At 38.4% G+C, this 25,576-nt stretch overlaps 1 protein-coding gene across 10 annotated transcripts in view; it reads left to right on the forward strand.

The window, feature by feature from the left end:
- RABGAP1L (RAB GTPase activating protein 1 like) overlaps positions 1–25,576 on the forward strand; it is a 763,363-nt gene that overhangs the window by 640,156 nt on the left and 97,631 nt on the right. Inside the window, exons 1-2 of one of the 10 annotated variants that reach the window (XM_049635176.1) lie at positions 12,790–15,837; positions 18,229–18,982. The exons of 7 other annotated variants lie outside the window; for them this stretch is intronic. In XM_049635176.1, the coding sequence (XP_049491133.1) occupies positions 18,872–18,982 (111 nt within the window). In that variant the 5' untranslated portion in view covers positions 12,790–15,837; positions 18,229–18,871. Of the gene's footprint in view, positions 1–12,789; positions 15,838–15,958; positions 17,049–18,228; positions 18,983–25,576 lie in introns of those variants that run through there. 2 more of the 10 variants (XM_049635175.1, XM_049635177.1) reach the window with 2 other exon arrangements.

Consider the following 25,576-nt stretch of genomic DNA (forward strand, 5'->3'; position numbering starts at 1 on the left):
TATGATAACAATATTGACTTTATGGGGGTTTTTTGTTCACTGATTTGGTAGGAAAGCAAGTAATACACTTCCTGACCTAATGTAATATTTGTGTTTAGGCTGAAAAATGTCATAGATGGGTGCTCTTATTCATAAAACATTAGGGGTAGAGCATAGACCATTCATTGTAAAAAGTGAGATGATTCCTTTAGAAACCATATAAATTACTGAAGGGAATTATGACCAAGAATATGTTTTGGGTGAATAGATGCCAACGCCCCATCTCACTAGATGATTACTATTCTAAATATTTTTCCATTAGCTAGTTTCAGCTCAGGAAATAGATTAGACCCTTAATGGCTTAAGCAACCAGGAAATGAGCAATGTATTTATAGATTCCACCAGTGAATTTGAAATCAAACTTCTTGCCTATTAAAAATTATGACTAGGGGCGCCTGAGTGGCTCAGTCAGTTTAGTGTCCAACTCTTGATTTCAGCTCAGGTCATGATTTCATGATTCCTGAGTTTCAGCTCCACATCAGGCTATAGGCTGTCAGTGGAATTCTTGGAATTCCTGCTTGGAATTCTCTCTCCCTCCCTCTCTCTCTGCCCCTCCCCAGCTTGCACTTATGCTCTCCCTCAAAAGTAATAAATAAACTTAAAAAATTCTGACTATAATATTCAATATAAATGTGTTTTTTAACGCTTTTAAAAATGTTTCTCCCTCCTCTCCCATACCAACCCTTTTGAAGATCTGATATTATCAATAAAGAGAATAAATTACCTAAAATCATATTTTGAGGAAAACCTGATTTTATATTAAGTATCAGGTATAAAATTACCATTGAGTCTAGGTTGTATATTTTGGTGATAGAGACTAATCCATTTCTGGTCTTGTTTTGGTAGTCTGTAGCAATTTAAAATCAGGGTGGCTATCATGGATCACACTGATGGCCCTGTTCAGGCTTAGAGTTTTTCCAGTCTAAATGGTGCTGGAGGAAGCATATTCCCACCTTATTTAACCATAATGGCTTAGCTGTGCTGTGTAGAAGCCTGGGAATGGCTGTGTCTTATACACAGACCGAAAGTAAGGTAGGCTTTGGCTTCCATTAGTGCCCTTGCTTAAGAGGCTAGAGGGCTGATTCCCATCTTAACTTTGCCACTGAACAGCTCCATTTGGGGCCTTTGACATAAGTAGTTGAGTTAGAGAACCCCTGAAGGCCTGTGTAGCCCTTACATCACATGAGTCTAAATTCTGCCCGTGACTTCATAGAATCCTGAAGTAAGCATTTCATTCCCCTTCTGTGGGCCTTATTTTCTGCACCTGCTAAACAAAGCCTCTTGAGAAAGAGGACTTTAAAAGCAATGAAAAGAAAGACCCAAATCAAGGACATTTTAAAATGGACTGAGGTCAAGGGCGCGTGGGTGGCTTAGTCGGTTAAGTGTCCCAATTCTTGCTTTTGGCTCAGGTCATGATCTCATGGTTTGTGAGTTCGAGCCCCACATTGGGCTCTGCACTGGCAGCGCGGAGCCTGCTTGGGATTCTCTCCTTCCCTCTCTCTCTGCCCCTCCCCCACTCCTACTGTCTCTGTCTCTCTCAAAGTAGAAAAATAAACTTAAAAAAAGATAAAAAATAATAAAAATGGACTGAGGTCATTATTTGTGTTTGTATGGGGAATGGGTGATTAATACATTTACTTTCATTATGTGGAGAAATTTCTTTCATTTTCTTCTGGAGCCTACTGATAAAAATCTGGGTTTCTTGAGTTTTTAATTCTGACGCTCCAAATGTTTAGCACTCTGTTCAGTACATAGGAGACACTCAGTAACTATGTGTTTTCTTGGACTTCACTAAAATACCTCTTGAAAAAGTGAAGTTGTATCAACTGCCTTTTTGTATTTGAATTGTTTCTAAGCCTATTTTTTTTTAATTTTTTTTTTAACGTTTATTTATTTTTGAGACAGAGAGAGACAGAGCATGAACAGGGGAGGAGCAGAGAGAGAGGGAGACACAGAATCCGAAACAGGCTCCAGGCTCTGAGCTATCAGCACAGAGCCTGACGCGGGGCTCGAACTCACGGACTGTGAGATCATGACTTGAGCCGAGGTTGGACGCTTAACCGACCAAGCCACCCAGGCGCCCCACTAAGCCTATTTTTAATGGTGGATAGATGTTCATGCAACAACCCTTTTTTATTTGTTTATACTAAAAAACCCAGGATAAACACGTAAGAAAAACTTTTTCAAATACAAAAGTGTAAAACATGCTCAACACGCCCTTCTTTGCCACCATTTGACAGGAAGTCAAGTTAATCAAGTGCTATAAACCATCAGTCTAGAAGCCAGGTGGTTCTGTCCACCCCTGCCCAGGGAAGTTCTGTCTGCCCACCATCACCTGCTCTTCTAGGACCCCACCAGCAACACGGGCTCCTTAGTAGGAAGCACTGACTTTGTTCAAAGCTGTAAAACTATAGTCATTACTTCTCTTGTTCCTGTTTTGCATGAATCCCAGGGACTGAGATCTGCAATTTGTGAAGCTTTAGTTTGTCGCACTAAGCCACACTCCTCTAAAGACATTACTTCTTTCCCAGTGGTTTTGCTTCCTCTTCCTTCTTAAGCTTTCTCCTTTTATCTTCCCCTCAGTTTTTAAAAATGAAATTTACTTTTACTTTTTAAGTTGCCTACCTCATCTGTAAATCAGGAACTAGATAATAATCTCTAAAGCCACTGCCCATACTTTATGAACCCTTGGGAGTATATGTTTATGAATAAATTGTCATCTTTATAATGTAATTTTATCAACAAATCATGAGTTGGAAATGTAAGTAGGGGGCAACTTACTTTTTTTCTTCTGCCCTCTGAGGTTATATGCCTGGGGGCCTATGAATTAAAGTGACAAAAGGCAGGGACACCTGGGTGGCTCAGTCTGTTGAGCATCCAACTTCGGGTCCAGTCATGATCTCACACGGTTCATGAGTTCTAAACTGTCAGCACAGAGCCTGGAGCCTGCTTCGGATTCTGTGTCTCCCTCTCTCTCTCTCTGCCCTCTTCCACTAGCGCTCTGTCTCTCTCTCTCAAAAATAAATAAACATTAAAAAAATAAAATAAAAGTGACAAAAGGCAGATTAACAGGAAAAAAAGCATTTGTTTCTTTTGTGATATTAATATTTCTTTATGAATAGAGACTTCACAGTAAAGAAGTGAAAACCCAAAGAGACAACTGGACCTGGAGACTTATATACCATTTTAACAAAGGGTGACAAATTGTGGAGCAGTGATTAGACATAGGGAAAGGGGGTTTGGGCTTCAAGGGGGGCAACTTGTGAGAAAGTAACTAGGAAATGTAGGAGGGAAACTATTGCCAGATGAGGGTTGTGGAGGGGGCACCTTTACAAATGGAAATTTCCTTTACAAAAGGAAAATTTATATTCTGCTTTTAGGCATTTAGGGGGCAGAGAGTTCCTCTTGTGTCTGCTGTTTCTCAATTGTCTTCAGCTCAAAATAATCCTTATGCATATTTTGTGGGATATTTTGGGGTGGCATATTCCGGTCCCCTTTAGAAACATAAGAATCTGAGAACATTTTAGAACCCTCCTATGTCTGAAATTTTTATTTTTAATTTTTTTTAACGTTTATTTATTTTTGAGACAGAGAGAGACAGAGCATGAACGGGCGAGGGTCAGAGAGAGAGGGAGACACAGAATCTGAAACAGGCTCCAGGCTCTGAGTGGTCAGCACAGAGCCCGACGCGGGGCTCCAACTCATGGACCGCGAGATCATGACCTGAGCCGAAGTCGGACGCTTAACCGACTGAGCCACCCAGGTGCCCCCTATGTCTGAAATTTATGGATACTACTTTATAAAGCTGATTGATGAAGTTGAATAATATATATTTAAAACATATAAGTAATACTGATATATTAATACCTATAACAGTGAGACACCACAAGTAATTTGTCATTAACTGTGACTTTTCCAATTTTAAGAATATTTTATATCAAAACATCAAGTTGTCTACCTTAAATACATTACAATTTCTTTTCAATTATACTTCAATACAAAAAAAAATATTTAAATGTTCTGGTTTTCTGGTTGTAATTTATTAGGCAAAAACCTCACAGAGCCCAAGTGAAAGAAAGTTCACAGATATTAATGAATGACTCATTTATTGATAATTTTCAGTAGGGTTTGAGACAGTATCAGTAGGGACTGAAATTATAGAACTTATTTTAAAAAGTCTAATGGTTGGAGGTCAATTTGGGATTTAAAAATAACCCCTTTCCATAATTTTAATTTAGAAAGAGAGAAATGGTCAGGGTTCTCAATGCAGAATAGTTTTCTCCCACAGGGAACATTTATTTGGCAAGGTCTAGAAAATTGGGGTTGTCACAACCTTGGGGGGATGGGTACTACTAGTATCTAGTGTATAGAGGCCAGTGATAGTGCAAAACATCTTAAAATTCACAGGACAACTTTTCACAAGAAAAAAATTTTTCGTGCCCAAATGTTAACAGTGCCAAGTTTGAGAAATTTTTCTGTGTGTGACTCAATAGAGAGTTCTACAGTTTGGAGTGCCTGCTCATGTTTAATTCTGGTAGGTGTTGAAACAAAACAGAGATCATTAAAACTCACGTCTTAGCCATGCATATCGTTAAACTGCTTGCTGACTCTTGGCATTTTTCTTGGCTTTTTACTCTTATCTGGACAATTAGATTTTCACAGAAGATTCTTCAGTTTGGTCTGAGGCAAACTACACAGAAACAAAAAGAGAAAGCACTCAAAAGATCCTACTAACTGGTATTAAGTGTCCCATCTGGGCAAGTTTAAAGATCAACCGAGTAATTCTTTAATAAGTTATAATTCTTACATTATATTATGTTTCAGGGTGGAGTCATGGACATTACAGTAGCCTCTACCAAACATTTAGTCCAATGCCGTTCTTTTAAAGTCAAGTAAGAAGCTGCCTTTCGAAGCTCACAAGGTATTTGGTTGTAGAACCAATACAAGGCATGATTACAACCCAAACACAAGGCACATCCCTCTCCATCACATTTGTAAATTCTTTTATTAGTTCATTTATTAAAGCGGGCCCTCACTAGCCTCTGCATCGAGCTTTGCTCAATGTAGACTAAGAAAATTCAGGGAGGAACTGATTTTGTGAACAAGGGGATTGGCAGTCACAATCCTACACCATTTGTACAACTTGCAACGTAATATTAAAAACGAGGAAGGGGAAAAGTGCAGGAGCAGGGAGAGAAATTTTCCCCTGAATCCACAGAATGGTAGAGCTGCGTTCCATTTCCTATCTTTTCTTTCCCCCACAACAGTTGACATCCTACAGTAATTTTCCGTTCAGTTATTTGCCCTTATCTTTTTTAAAAAAGTTTCCGTTATTATACCCAGTGGATTAAAGGGCATTCCTCTTTACTCACTGAGCTGATACAGTAGCATCTGTAAAAAGAGTTATTCCAAAATGTGCACCTTAAGGAACAAAATTTTCAGGGATCTAGTAGTTTAAGCAGTATCATGAAGCTGTATGTGTAGCTTTACTAATTTCATGTCACTATAAGATAAAATTTTTAAAAAATTACAAACAGAGCTATGACAACCCTGAAACTGGGGATTTGAGGAAAATACTGGTAGAGAAAGAGATCTATAGAGATCACTGTTAGTAGTAGTAATCAGAGCATACTGATCTGATTTATTTTGAGATATTCAAAACAACTAGGCTGTTGAGTGTAGGGGTAAGTAGGATGATCACCATTTAAATAAAATTAAAATGTTAATATACTAAAGTAACATCCCACTTGGTGCCAGTGGAAAACAAAAGGTTTAATCACTATTGCAAAGATCACTGACCCTCTGTTATAACCTGATTAGCAAGTTAATGCTTTTTCCTTTTTGCTTTTCTTTTTTTAATGTTTATTTATTTTTGAGAGAGAGAGAGAGAGAGAGAGAGAGCGAGCCTGCGAGAGCAGGGGAGACACAAGAATCCAAAGCAGGCTCCAGGCTCTGAGCTGTCAGCACAGAGCCCAACATGGGGCACGAACCCAGGAGCCAACCCAAGAACTGAGAGAACATGACCTGAGCCCAACTCAGACGCTTACCCAACTGAGCCACCCAGACGCCCCAAATTTCCTTTTTGCTTTTCAAATACTATTCCCTAATTTTGCATTTATCTTTTTCTGAAAACTTGTTAACTGCATATGCTTTAGCCCTACAGAAGAAAACGTTGCTTAGCAACCACCAAAATAACTAATAAGCCTGTATCTAGTAAGGGCTTAAAGGACTTATTTATTTTAAATTTATATACAGTATTTCTTTATTGACCATTGAAACCAAGAAGATGTTGTTTCACTTTGAGTTTCTTCTGATTTCTGCGTCTATTTTGTTAATTTACATATGGGCTTTTTATAGCAAAAACAAAACAAAAAACAATATATTTAGTATAAATGTCTTTTTTCTCCCTTCAGCCTCTTAGTAATGTTTTATGTTCGTCATTTGCTTTCCAACATAATACCTTTATCAATGATATATGCTGGGTAAAGAAATGGTTTCTAATCATTGGATACAGAATTCTACAATATTCCTTTTCAATGCTAAGAAGCTATTTTCTTTTTAGAGGAAATACATTAAGGTTTTAGGAGAGGGAAATACTTGGAGATAAAATTGAAATGGTTGCTATTACCTATAATGGTTTTATTTTTTGGTTATTTGACTCAGAAGTATCTCAGAAGAGTCATGTGAGCCAAGAGCTTTGGGGTGGGAAGTGTTGCTGTCACATTGCAAGGTCCTATTGGACTCCTGTCACGTAGCTTTGTTGTATTAACCTGCCAGAGGTTTGAGTCTGCCCACTATGACATGCAGAGATTTATTATTATCTAAATCTCAGACCTGTTTTCTTCCCTTTGCTTCTGTTCGAACTGCCCCAGGGTAAAGACAAAATACCAATAAATTTGTTTACTGCTTCCTTTATATTTTGTGGTGTTGTAAAGTTAAGAACCACTTTTTACAAACATATTAATAATGAAAAGAACACAGGCAATTTATATTAATGGTGCTAAGGCACTCTGCATTAAAGGGAAACAGTGCATGATTTCAAAGAGAACTTTTGTCTTGGAATGAAGCTCCTTTACAAAATGGCTGCTTTACAGTTTTTTCTCATGGAGGCTTTGAACAAATTTATAGTCATTTCCTTTCACAGGAAAGAACTTCTGGGATATCATCTTGCACAATGGTTAATTACCCCATATGTATATATATCATATATATATATATATATATGTGTGTGTGTGTGTGTGTGTGTGTATATATGATATATATATATCATATGCATATATATATATCGTATATATATATGATATATATATATATCATATATATATATATATCAGTAGGATTTTTTAATGGAATGCCTTCATTAAGATATTACCTTAACATAAAATAAAGTGGTTTTTTAAAAGCAATATTTAATTACTGATAGGTGAAGTAACCATAGTAGAACAATTACCTACAATTGGCTAATAGAGGACTCTGTAAGACCACGTATACCATGCTCATATCTCATTTATATTGTCAACCCTTGTATAGAGAGAACGGTGTGGCATAACTGGAGTTAGGTTTAAAAATCTATGTAAAGGTGTATACTTCGTAAGTTATCTGGTAAAAATACATGAATGCTAAATAACCCAGTAGTTTAGGACAAAAATAATCTTAGAAAAGAGATGCATATGGGTGAGAGAGAGTCAGATAATGGGAGAAAGAATGGAAAGAAGGGAAAGAAAAAATGTTACCGTTGAAATTTAAAGACTGGCTTGAAAGTAAAAAGAAATGCACAAGTTTTGTTGATAGTGAATAAAATAGTTAATGAAAACAGCCACTTACTAATGCTTCAATTCTGTGTTCCAAGTGCAGGTAATGGAAAAACTCATTTTATTTTATTTTATTTTTTTTAAATTTTTTTTTTTTAACGTTTATTTATTTTTGAGACAGAGAGAGACAGAGCATGAACGTGGGAGGGGCAGAGAGAGAGGGAGACACAGAATGGGAAGCAGGCTCCAGGCTCTGAGCCATCAGCCCAGAGCCCGACGTGGGGCTCGAACTCACAGACCGCGAGATCGTGACCTGAGCCGAAGTCGGACGCTTAACCGACTGCGCCACCCAGGCGCCCCAAAACTCATTTTATTCTTTATGAAGTTTAATACCAGAACTTCTTGCTTAACGTTAATTTTTTATTTAGTCACTTTCATGGGACAGTTTTCCTATAATATTCCTTTATACAGCTCTCCCCTATTCTTTCGAAAAGAAAATAGAAAGTATGTATAAAACATTTAATTGTCAAATATAGAACTTTTCAAACACTGAAATTTTATTTTAGCTCTTAATTTTAACTTGTTCTACCCTAGTCATTTGACAGAGATGATCAGAAATAACATTTACCAGTTATTCACTAATGAGAATTTTTCCTTTGTTCCCTGTTTTTGTACTCTTTGGAGTATAGCTACTAGTAAGTAGTGAAATGCCAAAGAACTAGGTGGCCGTTAGGAGAAGCAAAAGGCATTATTATTTACATAAATGGAAATTCCCCACAAATCAGTATTTAATACAGATTGGTATTCAGTTTTACAACCCGATCATTTATGCAGATTTGCTAATAGATATACATCCCCCAAGTCTCAGCTTGTTACAGTGATTATTGATTCACCATCATTTTAGTAATGATTAAGTGCTGGACATTTAGAATTACAAATCATAATCTCCTATTACATTGCATACTTAAAATTCTCCACAAATAAGTTGTCTCAAACAGACATTTTAATTTTTAATTTTTTTTATTTTATTTATTTATTTATTTTCAATGTTTATTTATTATTGAGAGACAGACACAGAATGTGAGCAAGGGAGGGGCAGAGAGAGGGGGAGACACAGAATCTGAAGCAGGCTCCAGGCTCCGAGCTGTCAGCACAGAGCCCGATGCGGGGCTCAAACCCACGAACCGCGAGATCATGACGTGAGCCGAAGTCAGTGGCTAACCAACTGAGCCACCCAGGTGCCCTTAATTTTTTTTATTTTTAAAGATTTTATTTTCATGTAATCTCTATACCCAACATGGGGCTTGAACTCACAATCCTGAGATCAAGAGTCACATGATCCACCAACTGAGCCTGCCAGGCTCCCCTCAAACAGTCATTTTTAAATAAGGATGCGAGGTAGACGATATGTGTCCTTAGGCCTAAAGGTTGTCCTTAGAATTTGTAACTGAAAGTAAACCATTGGGCCCCGTGGGCACTGACATTCTCTCTTGTAACTGAAAGTAAACCATTGGGCCCTGCGGGCACTGACATTCTCTCTTAACTTCTCGTTGTCTTTGAAGAGTAATGCATGAGTATGTTAGCTATTTTTAGTTAAAAAATAAAAATCATGATATTGGAGAGGTATTCTTTATGATAAGACTTTATGACAGTTCTTACACCTGAAATGATGACTTTTTGGGAAAATGCTTTAGATTGAACATAAAAAATACATTCTTGGGGCTCCTGGCTGGCTCAGTCAGTAGAGCATGTGACTCTTGATCTCGGGGTTGTAAGTTCAAGCCCCACTTTGGGTACAGAGATTACTTAAAAGTAAAATCTTTATGAAAAAATAAATAAAAATAAAATTCTTGTTGAAATGAATGAAATTGCTACCACTACTACTAAGACCACTGTTAAAAAAGTATTAAGACCTTTTTATTACTTTTCTATTGGCCAATTAAGCAATTCACTGTTGCTCTCAAAGCAAACAAAATGCCAATTTTTAACAACATGGAAGCTGCTGTTGACAGATCATTCAATCAAAGGGCTATTTTCTATTGTAGAAGATTGCTAATACATACATAACCCTTGTCAGTAGTTGCCGTTCAGTTTTCTTTTTCTTTACATTTGCAAATGCTTTATAAATAATACCGTTAGATGCAAAATGAACTTTTAGTTCCTATTTTCAATATACAACGATATAACATTAAAAGCAAAATACTAAGAGGGGTGCCTGGCTGGGTCAGTCAGTGGAACATGTGACTCTTGATCTCGAGGTCCTGAGTTCAAGCCCCACGTGGAGTGTAGATCTTGCTTAAAAATATATAAAAGCAAAATACTAAGAGAAGAGAGATACAAAGTCCAGCTTTGGAAATTTTAAAGCTTCTATTTCAGGATCTCCACGTTGAGTTTATTTTCTTCTTTCTTGAATTCATCTTATAATGAACCTGTTGGGGGCTTGGAGGGGGATACACAGATCCTTTATAATCACATATTTCAGTCTTAATAATAGGTCTGATTTGCTAGTGACCTTAAATTGTTTAAACCCAGAGGACAATGGTTTACTCTTCTATAAAATGGGGATAATAAAACCAGCTTCATAGTATTGTTGTAAAAAACTACAAGAGAGTATATAGTTAAAGGCCCATTCAAGCATAGTAGATATTAAATATGCGTTACTTCTCTCCTCCTTCCCCTTTTACCCCTATCCATACTCAGTTGATATCGTTGAGATGAAATGGATTAACAGTTTTTTTGGTCAAGTCTAAGCTTCCAGATAAGCTGTTACTCTAAACAATTATATAGGATATTTCTTTTGACTCTAAGATACCGACGAACCATGGAAAATCTTGTTATAATACAATTATAAAGAAGGATTGTGTATTTCCACGCTAGCCCCTAGTAACAGTGTTTTGTTGATCAGGTTACAACAGATGAATATCAGTAGACAACAAATGCTCTCTTTGTTCCCTGTTCTTGTCACAATTGCTTAATTTAATAAGAGGTAATTGATTAAACTCTGTCTGCATTGTCGTCAGGAAACTGGAGAGGCAGCTAAACTGCAGGAGACTCCACACACACACACATTATCAACCTTTTGTGTCCTCTAACCTGTCTCAATTATTTCTGACAGAAGGACACATGTAAATTACCAAATTGCTCCCAAATAAAGCAACACGTAGAAAGATTTAATTGCTTAGGGAAAACTGGTAGAGGATTGGAGTTGTGTGACAGCGTCTCTTTCTTTCTCTTGGATTTTAATTAATTGGATAAGGAAATAGGAAATGGAGACATTTGTGTTCTTGGATACTGAGGATACCCTCCCCCCCCCCCAAATTCTAAGAGTTACTATTCCATCTTCTCTTTGGTGTTTAGCAAATAATCTTGCCCCTCCAGACATCATTTTTAATATTGATAATAACAGCAATGAACATTAATCAAACGCTTTCTAGAACCAGGCAGCTTACGAAGGGCTTTTACATGCATTATCTTATTATTCCTCATAATTATAGCACTATTATTATTTTCTCATTTTGTGGATGAGAAAACCAGGGGTGAGACAGCTTATGGAATTTGCTTATGGTCACAGAGCTAGTGTGTGGCAGAGTCCTATATTAATTACCCCAGGTTATTCTGAACTCTGAAGTCCTCATGTTAACTATTATAGGTCCTTCCTCTAATGACAAAAATGGAGGCTAGAAAGGCAGAAACTTTGTAGTCTTCAGTGACCGCCCTTGGCCTATACACCGTATTTTCCAAATTTGTTGACCCGATATTTGAAACCCGCTGCAGGCCAATTCAAATCTGCCTTTGAAGCCTTATCTCCTACCGTACCCAACCGATGTCTTCAGTTCACCAGTGTGGCCAAGTTTATTTTATTTTCCCTGTAAAAAATGATTTCACTTCGCCTATCCAGATTCAATCCATGTCTTCCATGCAGGCTTTCCTGAATGCAGAGAGACTTTATACTATTCCAATCCTAAAGTCACTTACAATCGCATCACTTGACAAACAGCGCATTGTCTTCTGGGGTGGGGAAGGAGGACATGTGAGTGTCTGAAAAGCACTAGTGTCTGGCACATGGCTGATACTCCGTTTATGTTTGCTCCTTCCCTTATTGTCCTTTAGTGATGAAGGGCCTGCACTTTGGAGCCAGGCACACTTGTTGTTGAATCTTATCAGCTCCGTTTCTGATTGTGAGAATTGAGTCAAATCACTAAGCTTCTCCACACTTTAGTGGAGAAGCAGAGATAATTACAGTGCCTAGCTCATCGACTTGCTGTGAAGATCGAATGAGATTCTCTGTCTAGGACATGGTGAATGCTTACCAAATATGAGTTGCTATTATTATCATTAAAAGTTTTTAGGGTATTAGTCATTATTTATAACTAGATTATATGATACTATATTAAAAGTTTAGTAAGTCCCCCCATGAACATTACAGGCATTTAGTAAATGCTCTTGGATTTTTTTGTTTATTTGTTTTAGAGAATGCACGCACGTGCTTGCACTCACGTACACACACGAGTGGGGGGGTGTGTGCAGACGGAGCAGGTGGAGCAGAGAGTGAGGGAGAGAGGATCTTAAGCAGGCTGCACACTCAGTGCGGAGCCTGACGTGGGGCTCGATCTCACGACCACGAGATCATGACCTGAGCTTTAATCAAGAGTCGGACACTCAGCTGACTGAGCTACTCAGGCGCCCCCACTTTTTTTTCTGTTGGTTTTTGAAAAAAATTGTGATATAATTCATGTAGCATCAAATTCGTCAAGGTTGTTTTGTTTTAGTTTTTATTTTTATTTTTATTTTTTATTATTTTTAAAAAAAAATTTTTTTTAATGTTTATTTATTTTTGAGACACAGAGAGACAGAGCATGAACGGGGGAGGGTCAGAGACAGAGGGAGACACAGAATCTGAAATAGGCTCCAGGCTCTGAGCTGTCAGCACAGAGCCCGACGCGGGGCTCGAACTCACGGACCGTGAGATCATGACCTGAGCCCAAGTCGGACGCTTAAACGACCAAGCCACCCAGGCGCCCCTGTTTTAGTTTTTAAATTCCATTTAACATACAGTGTTATATTAGTTTCTGGTGTACAACATGGTGATTCGACCCTCCCATACGTCACCTGGTGCTCATCACCACAAGCGCGCTCCTGGATCCCCATCACGTATTTCACCCATCCCCCACCCACCTCCCCCCTGGGAGCCATCCGTTTGTTCTCTATAGTTCAGAGTCTTTTTCTTGGTTTGCCTCTCTCTCTCCTCCCTCCCCCACCCTTCTTTGCTTCATTGCAGATTAATCAAGTTTTAATTGTAGGATTTAAGCCAAGTCCACCGCTGCAAGCTGTGTATATGATCTACTGCAGGGACCCGAGGGCCCCTTGGAAAGGGACTTATCCAGGCTGGACTCAACCAACCTGCAGGAAGAACCTGAGACAAATAAACATCTGAATGAAAACTAGTTCACATTTTATTGCTGTTCCCTGAAACTACACTCTGGTCTTCATTAAAAAAAAAAAAAAAAAAAAAAAGAGAATCGAACACATTAGCCTTGTGGGATGATTTGATTTGGTTGTTAGTAAAACTTTTCAAAAATTTATGACTTTTTTTAATTTTAAAAGTTATTTGCTTTAAAAATAAGGTAAAATTTCTGTAGTTACAATTGAGTTGTGTATTCTCAAAACGAGGCAAGATGAAGCATTCCTCAAATTTTTAGATGTGTCTGTAACCATCCTCAACACTGGAAGCCCTTATTTTTGGTTAGGTAAGGCTTAAGTGAATGTGTTGTGTTAAAAAACAGAATTCAACTGAGTAAATGTTAAAGATCTTATTGGCTTTTTCCAGTGATTTATGATCCGAACAGCATCCAATCTAGCAGATAGAAAGGAGCTCTGAGGAGTTTGTACCAAAGAAAAGACTTTCATAGGCAGAAGGGAGCAGGAACAAAGAAGTTCCACTAGGCAAAAAAGCAGATTGATTATTTCAAAGGGGTCTATCAGGCGGATTACCCAACTAGTGCTGATCTGGTGATTTCTGAGTGACTAGAGATTCCATTTCTGAGAGAGCCAAAACGGTAATGAAGTCTCTGTTGGGTGACATGAGGCTTCGCATAAGTGGCTCCATTTGGGGCCTGTTGTCTTGTTTTTAACAGTTGGCTGTGGATTTTAGAGTTACAAGTGAGGTAAAAAGCTGATTGTTGTGAACTCTACCTCACCCCCATATTCTTTGTAGTGAGATCTGAATGAGGAAGTAAGATACCCAGGATAGCCGTTAGGCAAGTATTTATGCCCCACTGTTGTTTTTTTTTTTTTTTTTTTTTTTTTCTTTCTTTAACTCTGGGGATTTTCTCTTTCTTAAGAATCTGTGTTTTCTGGGGTTTTGAATTTGCCTAGCAATTGCTATGAAAGATAGAAAAGATAATGAGCTGAACGGCTGGAATTTGACACAAGAATAATGGTTTTCTTTGTTTACCTTTGCATGATTTGTAAAGAGTGCTAAGCTTTTGCTTTTTTAATCTTTTACGTTTTGTTCTTTTTCCCTTTGTAAAAACTCCATATGTGTTACTGGACTCTTCTGAAATACAAAATATTCTGGAAAGCTTTCTACTACTCACACTCCTATGGCTTCTCATTCTCATTTTATCTCTTGTTCCCCCACTTAGAGGACTTGGGTTTTGTAATGTGCACTCTGAAGTGTGAAACCTACTTGGAAATTTGGTTTTCCGTGATTAAGAAGGTGCTTGTAGAGTTTTGTCTTTCGTATAGTTGTTTGTGTCAATGGCATGAACATTTTGTGAACATCTCTTAAAATGGAGTCCTGCACACTTCAGGAATGGTTATGTCAAGATTCAGGAACATCTGTGAAGATGTTCAGGAGTGATTACACAGGCACCACTGGGGAGGGAGGAGACTCTACGGGGCTCCACCTGTGCACGTGGGAGGCACAGAAGACCCTTCTGCCCTCTAGACCATATTTCTGCTATGGGCTTTTCTCCTCCTCTCCATCCTACCCTGATTTTAGGGCCGTTGTGATGAGAATGTTCTACAAGTAGAACCCGACTCATGGGAAAGGGTCTTTATAGCCACTCTTGTGAGATGAGATAATTTTTTAATGATGTGCTATCGGTTCTTAGTGTATTTGCCTTGGGCTTGAACGTGACTGCCATTGTAAAGATACTTTGCTTTGCCGCATTGGGGGAGAACACAAATTAAAAAAAAAAAAAGTTCGCATCTTATTCAGGCTTTTCTTGATTTTTGTTTTGGCTGTACCTAAATTTGACACATGAGAACAGATGTTCTCTGAAGGCCAGGAGTGGTTTATTAAACTCCTAGTCATTCAGTGTTATCCAGGTATGTGTTTGCTGAAAAGTAATAATCCTAGAAGAATGGCTGTAGAACAAAATCAGCTACCAGAGTAAAATCTTTCTATCTAAAATCTAAAATGGCACTTAAAAATCACTAAAGATATTTTATTCATTAACATTTTCTTATTTTAATGAGATCTGGAGAGGCTTTTGAAAATTACTTTGTAGCCAGTTTGGTCTGTAAACTGAAAGACTGTAAGGAATAACTAATAAAAAGTAAAACAGCTGTCATCGAATACTCTTCATAGGCAAAAGGCTTGATGTAGAAAATCCAAAGTAGGGTACAAAGTAGACTGCATTTGTTGGGACATATAATAGCAACCCCAGGGGGACTTCCTTAACATCTGGGCTTAATGTTACCTTTTGTTTTTTATTCTGATAGAGATGAAAAAGGTATTTCCACCTTCAAATCCCCGAATAAGCCTATTTAGTGGAGGGAAATTGGATACTTAGCTTTGGACTGTTTCTGAGCGCACAAACCTCTGATCTAGTCCATCCCTCTCAATTTACATGACCATGAGGAAATGGAAACCTAGGGAGGTTGAAGGACTTACCCTGGGACAGGCAGCTAGCTAGTTCCTGCTTGAACTGGCGACTATCTATTGGTTACCGCTAACGCCGCGTTTTCTGCCGCCGGCTGGGTATGCAACCCCGTCCTGGTAAATTGTAGCAGCGAATGGTGCTACACCCCTTGATCTCAGGTAATCCCCCCCCCCCCCCGCCCCACGCCTTTTCTCAGGGGAGCTGCGCGGTGCGAAGTAGAGGATTGCAGGAGCTCACACGCAGACTACCCTGGGAGATCCGTGGGATCAATTCACGGGGTTGCCCTGGGGGGATGCGAGGGGGGGGGTGGGGCAAGAGGCAAGAGAGTACGAAAGACGTCTTGCAAGGGAGTAAAGGACTGTAAACATGACTGTAACATGGTCCCTGAAATTTTGAGGCTGGAGTATCCCAAGAGAAAATGTCTTAGGAAGAGAAGCCAGTTCTAAGACAGGTTTTTAAATCATCAGTTTTCAAAAAGTATGCTTTGTGTTGGGACCACACATACACAATCAGTTGTGAGAGGAAAGAAACGTTGGTATTTTCCCTGCTTGGATTCCAAAAGTCAGGTATGGAGGACAGTTTTAAGGGTGAAAAAAAATGAAGGGTGCTAGTCTAACCTAGGGAACCCTTGCTCTAGAAAATGCATGCATTGTGGCTTTGATAGAGGACCTTTTAGATTTGGAAATGAAATGTTAATAATTCCAGTGACTGTGGGTAATTAGAACAGTCTTTTGAAGGTAATAAATTTGAAGCTTTAAAAAATACCTCTTTACCTGAGAATCTGTGTGGAATTCTAAAAGGACTGAATTATTTAAAGTCGTTAGCTTCTGTTTATGTAGTTTTAAAACTATCTTTACAGCCTTTGATTATGTTTCTGAAATTGTTTTTGTACTTTTACAGCCCTGATCCCTTAAATGTTTTATGAGTTTAATATACAGCACCTAACTATTTGGTATTGTTTTTCTGGTCCTTTTTTTTTTTTTTTTCCCTCCAGTTAGGAGTGTTCTTAACCTAGAAGATTACCTATTGTTACACTGAATTGCTCTCCCGGGGTGCATAGGCACTGCTCGAAAGCGGTTATAATGCTTGTTTGGCCCTGGGCGGTTGCCAGCAGGGAGTAAGGCATGATGGGAAGTAGTTTCTTTACCTTCCACAACAGGTGTCTTTGTCAGTGCACCTTATCCAGGTATCAGTGTGGAAGCACTGAGTCACTGTAGCACAGAAAAATAGGAAAGCAAGAGGAATTCCTTTCACATCTAGAAAACGGTGCTGCAAGATAAATCTGAAACCTTCTGGTGCTAGTGAATGCACGAAGAGGTTCACAGTGACTTTTACAGCACTTCTGAAAAGATAAAAAGGAATTTAAAAGGTATGAACTGCCCGGATGCCTTATAAAACCTGGTCTCTTGATTATCATTTAATTTTTACCTGGTTAGTCAGCGTTAAGGTAAATGTGCCGGGAAACTTTTTAACATAAACAGAGCTTGAAAGACAAAGCTGCATTGGAGGAAAAAAATGAAGTAAAAATGCTTTACCGGCTCCAACAAGGGTCAAGCACAGTTTGAAGCTGTTTTAATCTTGGAGATTTATTGAAAGTCTTGCGTTTTCTATTAAAATAAGCTTCTTAGACTTCTGTTTCCTAGCAATAAGGTGTTTTTCCCCTTCTGCGTGTGTGTGCGCGCGCGCGTGCAAGTGTGAGTGTATTTAATCTAGAATGCTATAGCAATTGCAAAAGTCTCCTAATCATATTTAAATGGAACAAGATGCTATTTAAGTAATCATATTAATCTAGGTGAAGATACTTCAGGAAAATAAGGGAAAATAGACACCATGAATCTCATCCCACGTTTTGTGTGTCTTCTGAAAAGCAAACAATTCAACAACATAACAATGCTAAATTAGGACTAAAAATTCCAACCAGTAGCTCTGTTTGATTAGAGACAAACATTGCCAAATTGATTTTTAGCAAACAGTATTTCTCCTGGTATTGCAATGTCATCATCTATAAATAGCAGAGTAGATAATAGCTTAATTAGACATTTTGGCAAAACAACTTTTGGAGGAGCTTTATCTCCCCCCCCCCCTTTTTATTTGCTTACTACTTTTTCCATGGAATCAGCCTACGCTGTACTTCCTGGTAATGTAGGGAACCTTGTAATGATGATTTTGGGCAGCTTTGGGATTTTTCATCAGGGCATATGGAGGTTCATATTTACGGTCTCCAACTGGAAAACACTTCTGGTAGCTAAGCCACCACCAGTTCACCACTATCTGCTAACAGGGTAATTAAAAAAAAAACAACAACAGCCTCTAAGTTTAAAAATAAAACAGGAGAACTTTTATCTATGGGAGAAAAACAATACGTTTTTAGAAATGAGAACTTTGTGTTGCTTTGTGAATAACAACAGAAAACAAAGTTCCCCAAATCAGGAATTCTATTTAAAATATTTGCATGTTTTTTAGTGGGAGAAGGGGAAATGATTTTCAACTGATACTGCAGTCCATTTCATTTTTATATTTAGGTGCTTCTTTTTTTTTTTTTTTAACAGAAATAATCAGAGGGGGAAAAGACTCTCTTTTTTTCATACTTCAGGAGATAATTTTTAACTGCACCAAGAATTCTATGAATTCTGAAAAACTAAAGGTTGCCGTCTGTTTATTTTCTGTGAATGTGAAAAAATAAGCCATAAGAAAATCCACTTCTCCTCCAAGAAGAAGACTCTTGATATAAATGATACTGAAGTAAGAAGATAAACTTTAAAAGTTTCTAATTACCAAGGACGTAGCATAAATCAGTTTGGGGGTCCTTTTGTTTTATTGTTTTTGCAATAGGATATTTCCAGTTAGAAAACTTTTCATTTCTCTTTTTGAAGTTTAAAGAAGATTTCCCAAAAGTGAACTTTCCAGCTGCTGTGTTAAGAACACAGAAGGTGTTTATAGCATTTACTTCCTCCACAGATAAGAGGACCTCCCTTAGTTTTCTACAGGGGGTGAGCTGCCAAAGAAGCCTGTGATAGCAGCTGTTTTTTTTTTTTTCATATTTCTTTTTTTCCTCGTGGATTTTTGATACTCCACCCCTTCAGACTCAGGTGGGTGTGGGCATTGGCACTGAGCTGCAGTAGGATTTTTCCCTGGATAGTCTGGTCTGGAGCTGGGGTAGCAGCTGCCGCTGTGGAAAGGCCAGCTGGCAAGATGATGGAAGAGATCTCCATTATGGTAGCCTATGATGCCCATGTTTTCAGCCAGCTGCACGACGAAGACTTCCTCACTAGTCTCGTGGCCATCAGCAAGCCCAGATCGATGGTAGGTGGTCCCTTGCACGCGGCTCTGGAGCTGTTTTCCTCTTTTCTAACATGTACTCCTGGAGCAACTCAGGCATCACTTCCTGGGAATTAGAATAGAAGTATTGCTGTTGGCTTTGAGTTCAGGCTACAGACAGGTCTACAGGTTTTTAATGATTTATTTACATCACCAAACACTATATGTTAGTAGTGCGTTGAAAGTGACTTAGGAGTCATACCTAACCTAACCTCACCTAACCTAAGTTAATGCTTTCATATATGGTGAGGGTGAGAAGAGTTTTATAGTACCAAATATCACCCCACCTCATGCGTTTGCCTTGTATGCGTGTCTGTGATGACAGATGTAGGTGAAGGTCACCTGCATTTACACACATATGATTCAGTCTTTGAAGTAGAACAATTTTACGTGTGGGCTATAACATCAACACAAAGTTAAGTGATCTAAAAGCCAGATAACTTTCAAAATGTTTACATTATTATGAAGAACTATTATGAAAATAGCTCCTAGTATAATTTTAGTTTGGATTTAATATTGGTAAATTTTTAAAACAATTCTCCAAGCGTCTTGGTGCACATGTCCTCGCATAATAGGAAAATGAAGTTCTTGCAAATGTTTGTTGTTTCTTCTATGTAGATGTCATATCATGGCTCTCGAGTTTAAGACAGTAGTGAAGCATACCTTTTATACTAACTTGCCTAATTCTTGCCATAGTAACCTCTTATTCATTATATTTGATAGTACTCATCACAGACAACAGGACGAAAGACTATATCGTAACCATTATCTTGTTAGTATGAAACCCTGATTCTCTATTTTAAGGCACAGGAACCTTAAACACACGATGGCAATTTTTTCAAACAATGAAATTGCAATGAAAACATAAAGGGGACTCTCAAAGGTAGATTTTAAAAGACTTAAGGGTTACATTAATTAGATGTAGTCTACTGCCATTGTTCAGATGCTGATTTGAACAAACTATAAAAAAAATCTATAATTGACCACCAATTAAATATTTAATGATATTAAGAGGATTATTCATTTTATGCGATAATGATAGTACAATTATGTTAAAAATGGTAACTTTGAGATACGTATTAAGATAATTATAGATGAAGTATCTGCAAAGGTTCAAAAATATTTATGATTCAGTAGAGGGGTTGGTGATGTGGATGAAGTTATATGAACTTACAGAACTGTGTTGGTAACTGTTGAAACTGAGAGAGGAGTAATAGGGATTCATTATACTCTCTCCACTTTTGTAGAATTTTTTTTAAAGTCGGCCCCATGCCCCCCCGTGGGTCTTGAGCTCACAACTTTGAGATCAAGAAGTTGCATGCTGTACTGACTGAGCCAGCCAGGCGCCCCAGTAGATGTTTTATAGATGCAGTGGATGTTTTTATTTTTCCTTTTTTTAAATTTTATTTATTTAGGTGATCTCTACACCCAACATGGGGCTCAAACTCATGACCATGAGATGAAGAGTTGAACACTCTTCCTCCTGAGCCAGCCAGGGACCCCGGTAGATGCAGTTTAAAAGTCAGCTGGCCTGGGGTGCCTGGGTGGCTCACCCAGTAAAGCGTGTCCAACTCTTGCTTTCAGCTCAGGTCATGATCTCACAGCTCCGTGGGATTGAACCCTGCGTTGGACTCTGTGCTGTCAGCATGGAGCCTGCTTGGGATTCTCTCTCTCCCTCTCTCTCTCCTCCTTCCTCACTCGGGTGTGCTTGCTCTCTCTCTCTCTCTCTCTCAAATAAATAAACAAACTTAAAGTCAGCTGGACCAAAAAAATAGCAAAGCCAAACAAATTCTACATAATATACTTATATAAGTGTTCATTGATACAGAAACATCTAGCCTTTTGCATTCTTGTCTTATGTTTAAAAAAAATTTTTTTTACATTTATTCACTTTTGAGAGATAGGGGAGGGGAGAGGGGGAGGGGCAGAGAGAGAAGGAGACACAGAATCCAAAGCAGGCTCCAGGCTCTCAGCTGTCAGCACAGAGCCTGACGCGGGGCTCAGACCCACCAACCATGAGATCACGACCTGAGCCGAAGTTGGACACTTAACTGACTGAGCCACCCAGGCATCCCTTAACTTCTATTTTATAATTATATATGTTATGTGGATATTATTGCCAACCCTTGGTTAACCACAATATTTTATCAAGTCAGGAGAGAGTCTGTCAGTGGTTATGGATAAGCTCTTAACTTCATTTTAGCCATTAATTTCACAATATTTCACCATGAAGACTTATCCAAAGAATTCAGAATTCATTTCATTTCTTTTTGATCATCCTGTTAAGATCCTCTTAAGGTGTCTGTGCAGCCTTAAAAAAAAAGAAGAATCAAAAACAGAGATGTAAAGTGGCACAATCTAGAGGACAAAGGAGGCTGAGGAGAGAGGCAGTGACTGAGTCCTAGGGAGCATCTTACACTCAGTGAGTGTAGGACATCGTGCTGTGTGTGTTGTGCATGTGGTCATATGCACATGTGCAGGAGACACAGAGAGAAAATGAGCTAATTAATATTTATGTGCTCACTGGGAAACACTCTTCCATTTGTAGATCAGATGAATATTCAATATATTGATATAGGTTATGCCTTGATGCAACTTCAGCTCCCCCAACGCACATTTCTACTCCTAATCCTGGAGCATATTTGGTATGAAATTTGGTTACTAACGTGGAAAGCCTCAGAGGTATGATAAAGGCACAAAATACTGCTCTGTATTCAACTTTTAAATAATATTGATGTTGGGGTGTTGAACTTAATTATACAACTTTCTGGAGATATTTAGTTTTCTTTATCAGAATTGAAATTTTAAAAGAATTGACTGGTACCATCTTTTGAAAGTGATATTTGGTTTTGGTTCATGTGGAAAAGTCATATTAAAATTGTGCTAAGGTGAAATATTTGCCACTTACTTTTGATTCTGTATTCCATTCTTTGCTTTGTCCGAGATGAACCGTTTAAATTGTATGAAAGGGATAAATACTCAGATTTTCTACAGTATAAAATAAATTACTTCTCAATCTGATTTATTACTGCACTATGAAGCAAATTACGTTCTTGCTACCATATAAAATCTTTTGGGTGTAGGTTGACTATTACAAAAGATATTTAGAAGCTTTCTTAGTACAGGATTAATTAAATGTTTTTCTGTAATTGGACTTTGTTTCATAATGGAAGCTAGCTTGATTCCTCAAATGGTTAAAAAAAAAAAAAAAGAAAAATAAAGAAAGAAAAAAACCATTAAGCATGGTGGTTTTGGTGTGGTCACTGAATCATTTCTTGTTTATAAGTAGCCCTGTGGCTTTCTGGCATTTTTGGTGGAGACTTGTGGTAAAAAATACAAGCTATTATGCATACAAGACTAAAAGAAAACTTGACTAAACAATACTTAACTGTTACTACATGTGATGTATTCAGTTTTTTTCCTATTTTATTTGTTTGCGGCTAGTTACGTACCACTAAATTGATTTCAGAAATGTTTCAAGCTACACTTAGAAAAACATGGTTATAGCCTATTGATCCTTTAAAAATGAACCATAATGCAGGGGTGCCTGGGTGGCTCAGTCAGCTAAGCATCCGACTTTGACTCAGGTCATGATCTCATGGTTCGTGGGTTTGAGCCCCACATTGGGCTCTGTGCTGACAGCTCAGAGCCTGGAGCCTGCTTCCATTCCGATTCTGTGTCACCCTCTCTTCCCCTCCCCTGCTCCCACTCTGTCTCTCGAAAATAAATGAATGTTAAAAAAAATTTTTTTAAATAAACAATAATGCAAGCAAATCACAAATCCCTTTATACAGCTCCTTTTAGACAATCACAGGTAAGAAAAAAGGATAAGGAAGCCAAGCATAACTCCTCTTGTCCCCCAGATTCCTTTCTTTCATTTATATTCCATCTCTCTCCTCCTCCCTTTCTCCCTCTCATTCCCTCTTCTCTCTCTCTGCCTCCCCACCCCACCCCCCACAATAAGAAATGACCTGGGCCTCTGACTGGCTCACTTGGTAGAGCAGCTGACTCTTGACCTTGGTTGGGGTCATGAGTTCGAGCCCCATGTTGGGTGTAGACGTTACTTTAAAAAAAATTACCTAGGCCAGTGTTGTATTTACGAAGATAAACTAAACAAAAGCTTAGAGTCTCCACTAGAAAAACCTAAGAACTTTTAAATTACAGCAAAAATAAATTGGTGTGTAAGGTGAAAATCCAGGATAATCAAAATGGCTCCTGAAACATTTAGAAAGGTGCCTCATTGAACATAGTATTCCAGCCTTCCTTTAAATCTAAAAGATTATTTTTTCTTTAGTTGTTCATTGGCTGAAATTAACTGGCTTGCATTTTGAGACAAAGTTGTACCTTCCCCCCCTTCTCCCTCCAACATATATATCTTTAAATTCCAGAGTGGTGCTCACACCAGGAATAATAAACATATGAGGGAGGCAGTCTCTGAAGTTGTCCTCAGTCAGGGCCTTCTGTGCCAGAGAGGAATGGCCAGCATTCCTCTTTACTGCCTCCACCATTTCCAGTTATCTCTGTAGCTGCCTGGCGTAAATAAGGGAAAAAGAGCACACCTGTTACATTTATTATACATTCCAAAGGAAGATTTGAATATGTCTTTGAATTCAAAACATGTGATTTAAACAGTGAACAAGCCTAATAACCAATGCATAGTTTCTGTCAAGCTTGACTTTCAGGTTAAGTGTTAATTTATATTCTGAATTATTTTAACTTTTTAATCTATACAGGGATTACCAAAGGAATATTGCCTTCTGACGTATGTTAGGGCAGTATGTAGTGTTAACCAACATTTTTGGGTTATTGCAATGAGCTGGTATAAATAGAGTATCCCTTCCTCCAAAGACCTCACAGTCAAGTAAATGAGAGAAACAAAATAAATATTTATGGGAGTGACAACTTGGCTATTATAGGGTAGAACAATGTAGAGAATAACCACCACTGATTGAGCAGTGTGGAAGAAGCCTTCAAAAGGGACTGGGGGCACTTAAGTCAGGCTTTGAAAGCTGACCAGGTGCTTGCCAACTGGTGGAAGAGGGTAGGACCTTTCTGAGCAGGGGGAACGGCTTGTGCAAAGGCTCAAGGGTTAACTGCTTTGGGGGCTTTTTAAGTTACACAGTGTCCAATTGAAGTTTTAGATCTGCTACTTATTCATAAATTACCTAAATTCTCTAAACTTCAGTTTCTTCATCTGAAAAATGAGGGACATAGTAGTACCACTTCATTGGATTAGTGTAAGCATTAAATGAGCATTTGTACGTATTTAGCCCAGTGAATGCCCTTACTGATTGTCTCCCTTCTAACAAGGAAAGGGCTGTTCAAACTGGGGAAGGCTTGAAGGAAGGAGTGGGCTGAATAGATAAGGCGCCATAGCAATGTGGAATGAGGAGGTGGGTGGACAGGATAAGGTGGATTCTTTGGGTTACCCTGGTGAATTGTTTAATTAGGGAATCACTATCAGGATATCAGTCCTACAGGAATCTTGAAGCCTTCTGCCTTGAAGACGGTACAAAGGATCTTAGGTGTGAGCCTTAGGGTGGTGGGAAGGCAACGTAGAATCAACAGGAGGGATTTATATGAGCCAAACCATCTGCTGAGTAGATGTATCCGGTATTGCACAATAATCTGGTGGTAATGGACTGACAGGGGCCATGCTGCCTGTGGAAAAAAATTTTAAAGGGCATTACAACAGTGCAGGTAAAAAGCTGACAAGTGTCTAGTCTTAGACAATGGCAGTGTGATAAAGAAATTAGTCCACACATGTTGGTTGGTTCTTGCAATAGATACATACAGTAATACTACTTAGGAAGAAGCAGCTGATCTATTTGAGAAGAGTAAATTATGGAGGTAAGTTGAAAATTACTATAAGCTCCTCACCTTATAGAACTGGAATTTTTGTTGTTGTGTTGACTTGAATGGGCAAGTTTGATATCAAGAATGTAATGGAGAAAGGGCGGCCTGGCTTCACCATGTTCCACTTCTAGAAATTCGAGGTCACATGTCACCGTAAGAGGCTTGGTGTTCAGTGGTAGAACTGTCCATTAACACAAACCACTTACCCAGGCTAACACATGTCTGCGCTCTGTTACCACTAGATATATGTTCTTAACTGGCAGATACCAAAATAGCAGCACTGTGCCAGCAAAGGAAGGGAGCTCCTTCAGGGAGCTACGGTTTATCTGATCTATAAATGGGAGATGAGGGTAGCATTCTGAAATCACTTTCTCCTTACTGGGTTGGCACACCAATTTAATCTGGCGTGCCAAATTAGAAAAAAAAAAATTTCAGAGCAGTTCCATGTGCCAGAGATGGGTAAAACAATGAAATCAATATTGCTTCTAAATCTTCACTGCATATACATTTCAAATCTTGACTGGAGCAAAACATAAAGCCAATTAATTCCTCCATATTCTTAAAACAATGTTAGTATCTGAACGTTTTCTGTTCTCCATTGTTATTTAGCATGTGCACGTTTTGGCGGTATTTCATCAATTTCAGTTCAGTAGCAGGAGCCAAATTTTCCCTCATTTGGTTATCAGTTCTGAGACTAGTTAAGGTTCTTACAGTTGCAAGTAG

Source organism: Panthera uncia, chromosome F1 (assembly GCF_023721935.1).
Source record: "Panthera uncia isolate 11264 chromosome F1, Puncia_PCG_1.0, whole genome shotgun sequence".
In the NCBI taxonomy this organism is placed as follows: Eukaryota; Metazoa; Chordata; class Mammalia; order Carnivora; family Felidae; genus Panthera; species Panthera uncia.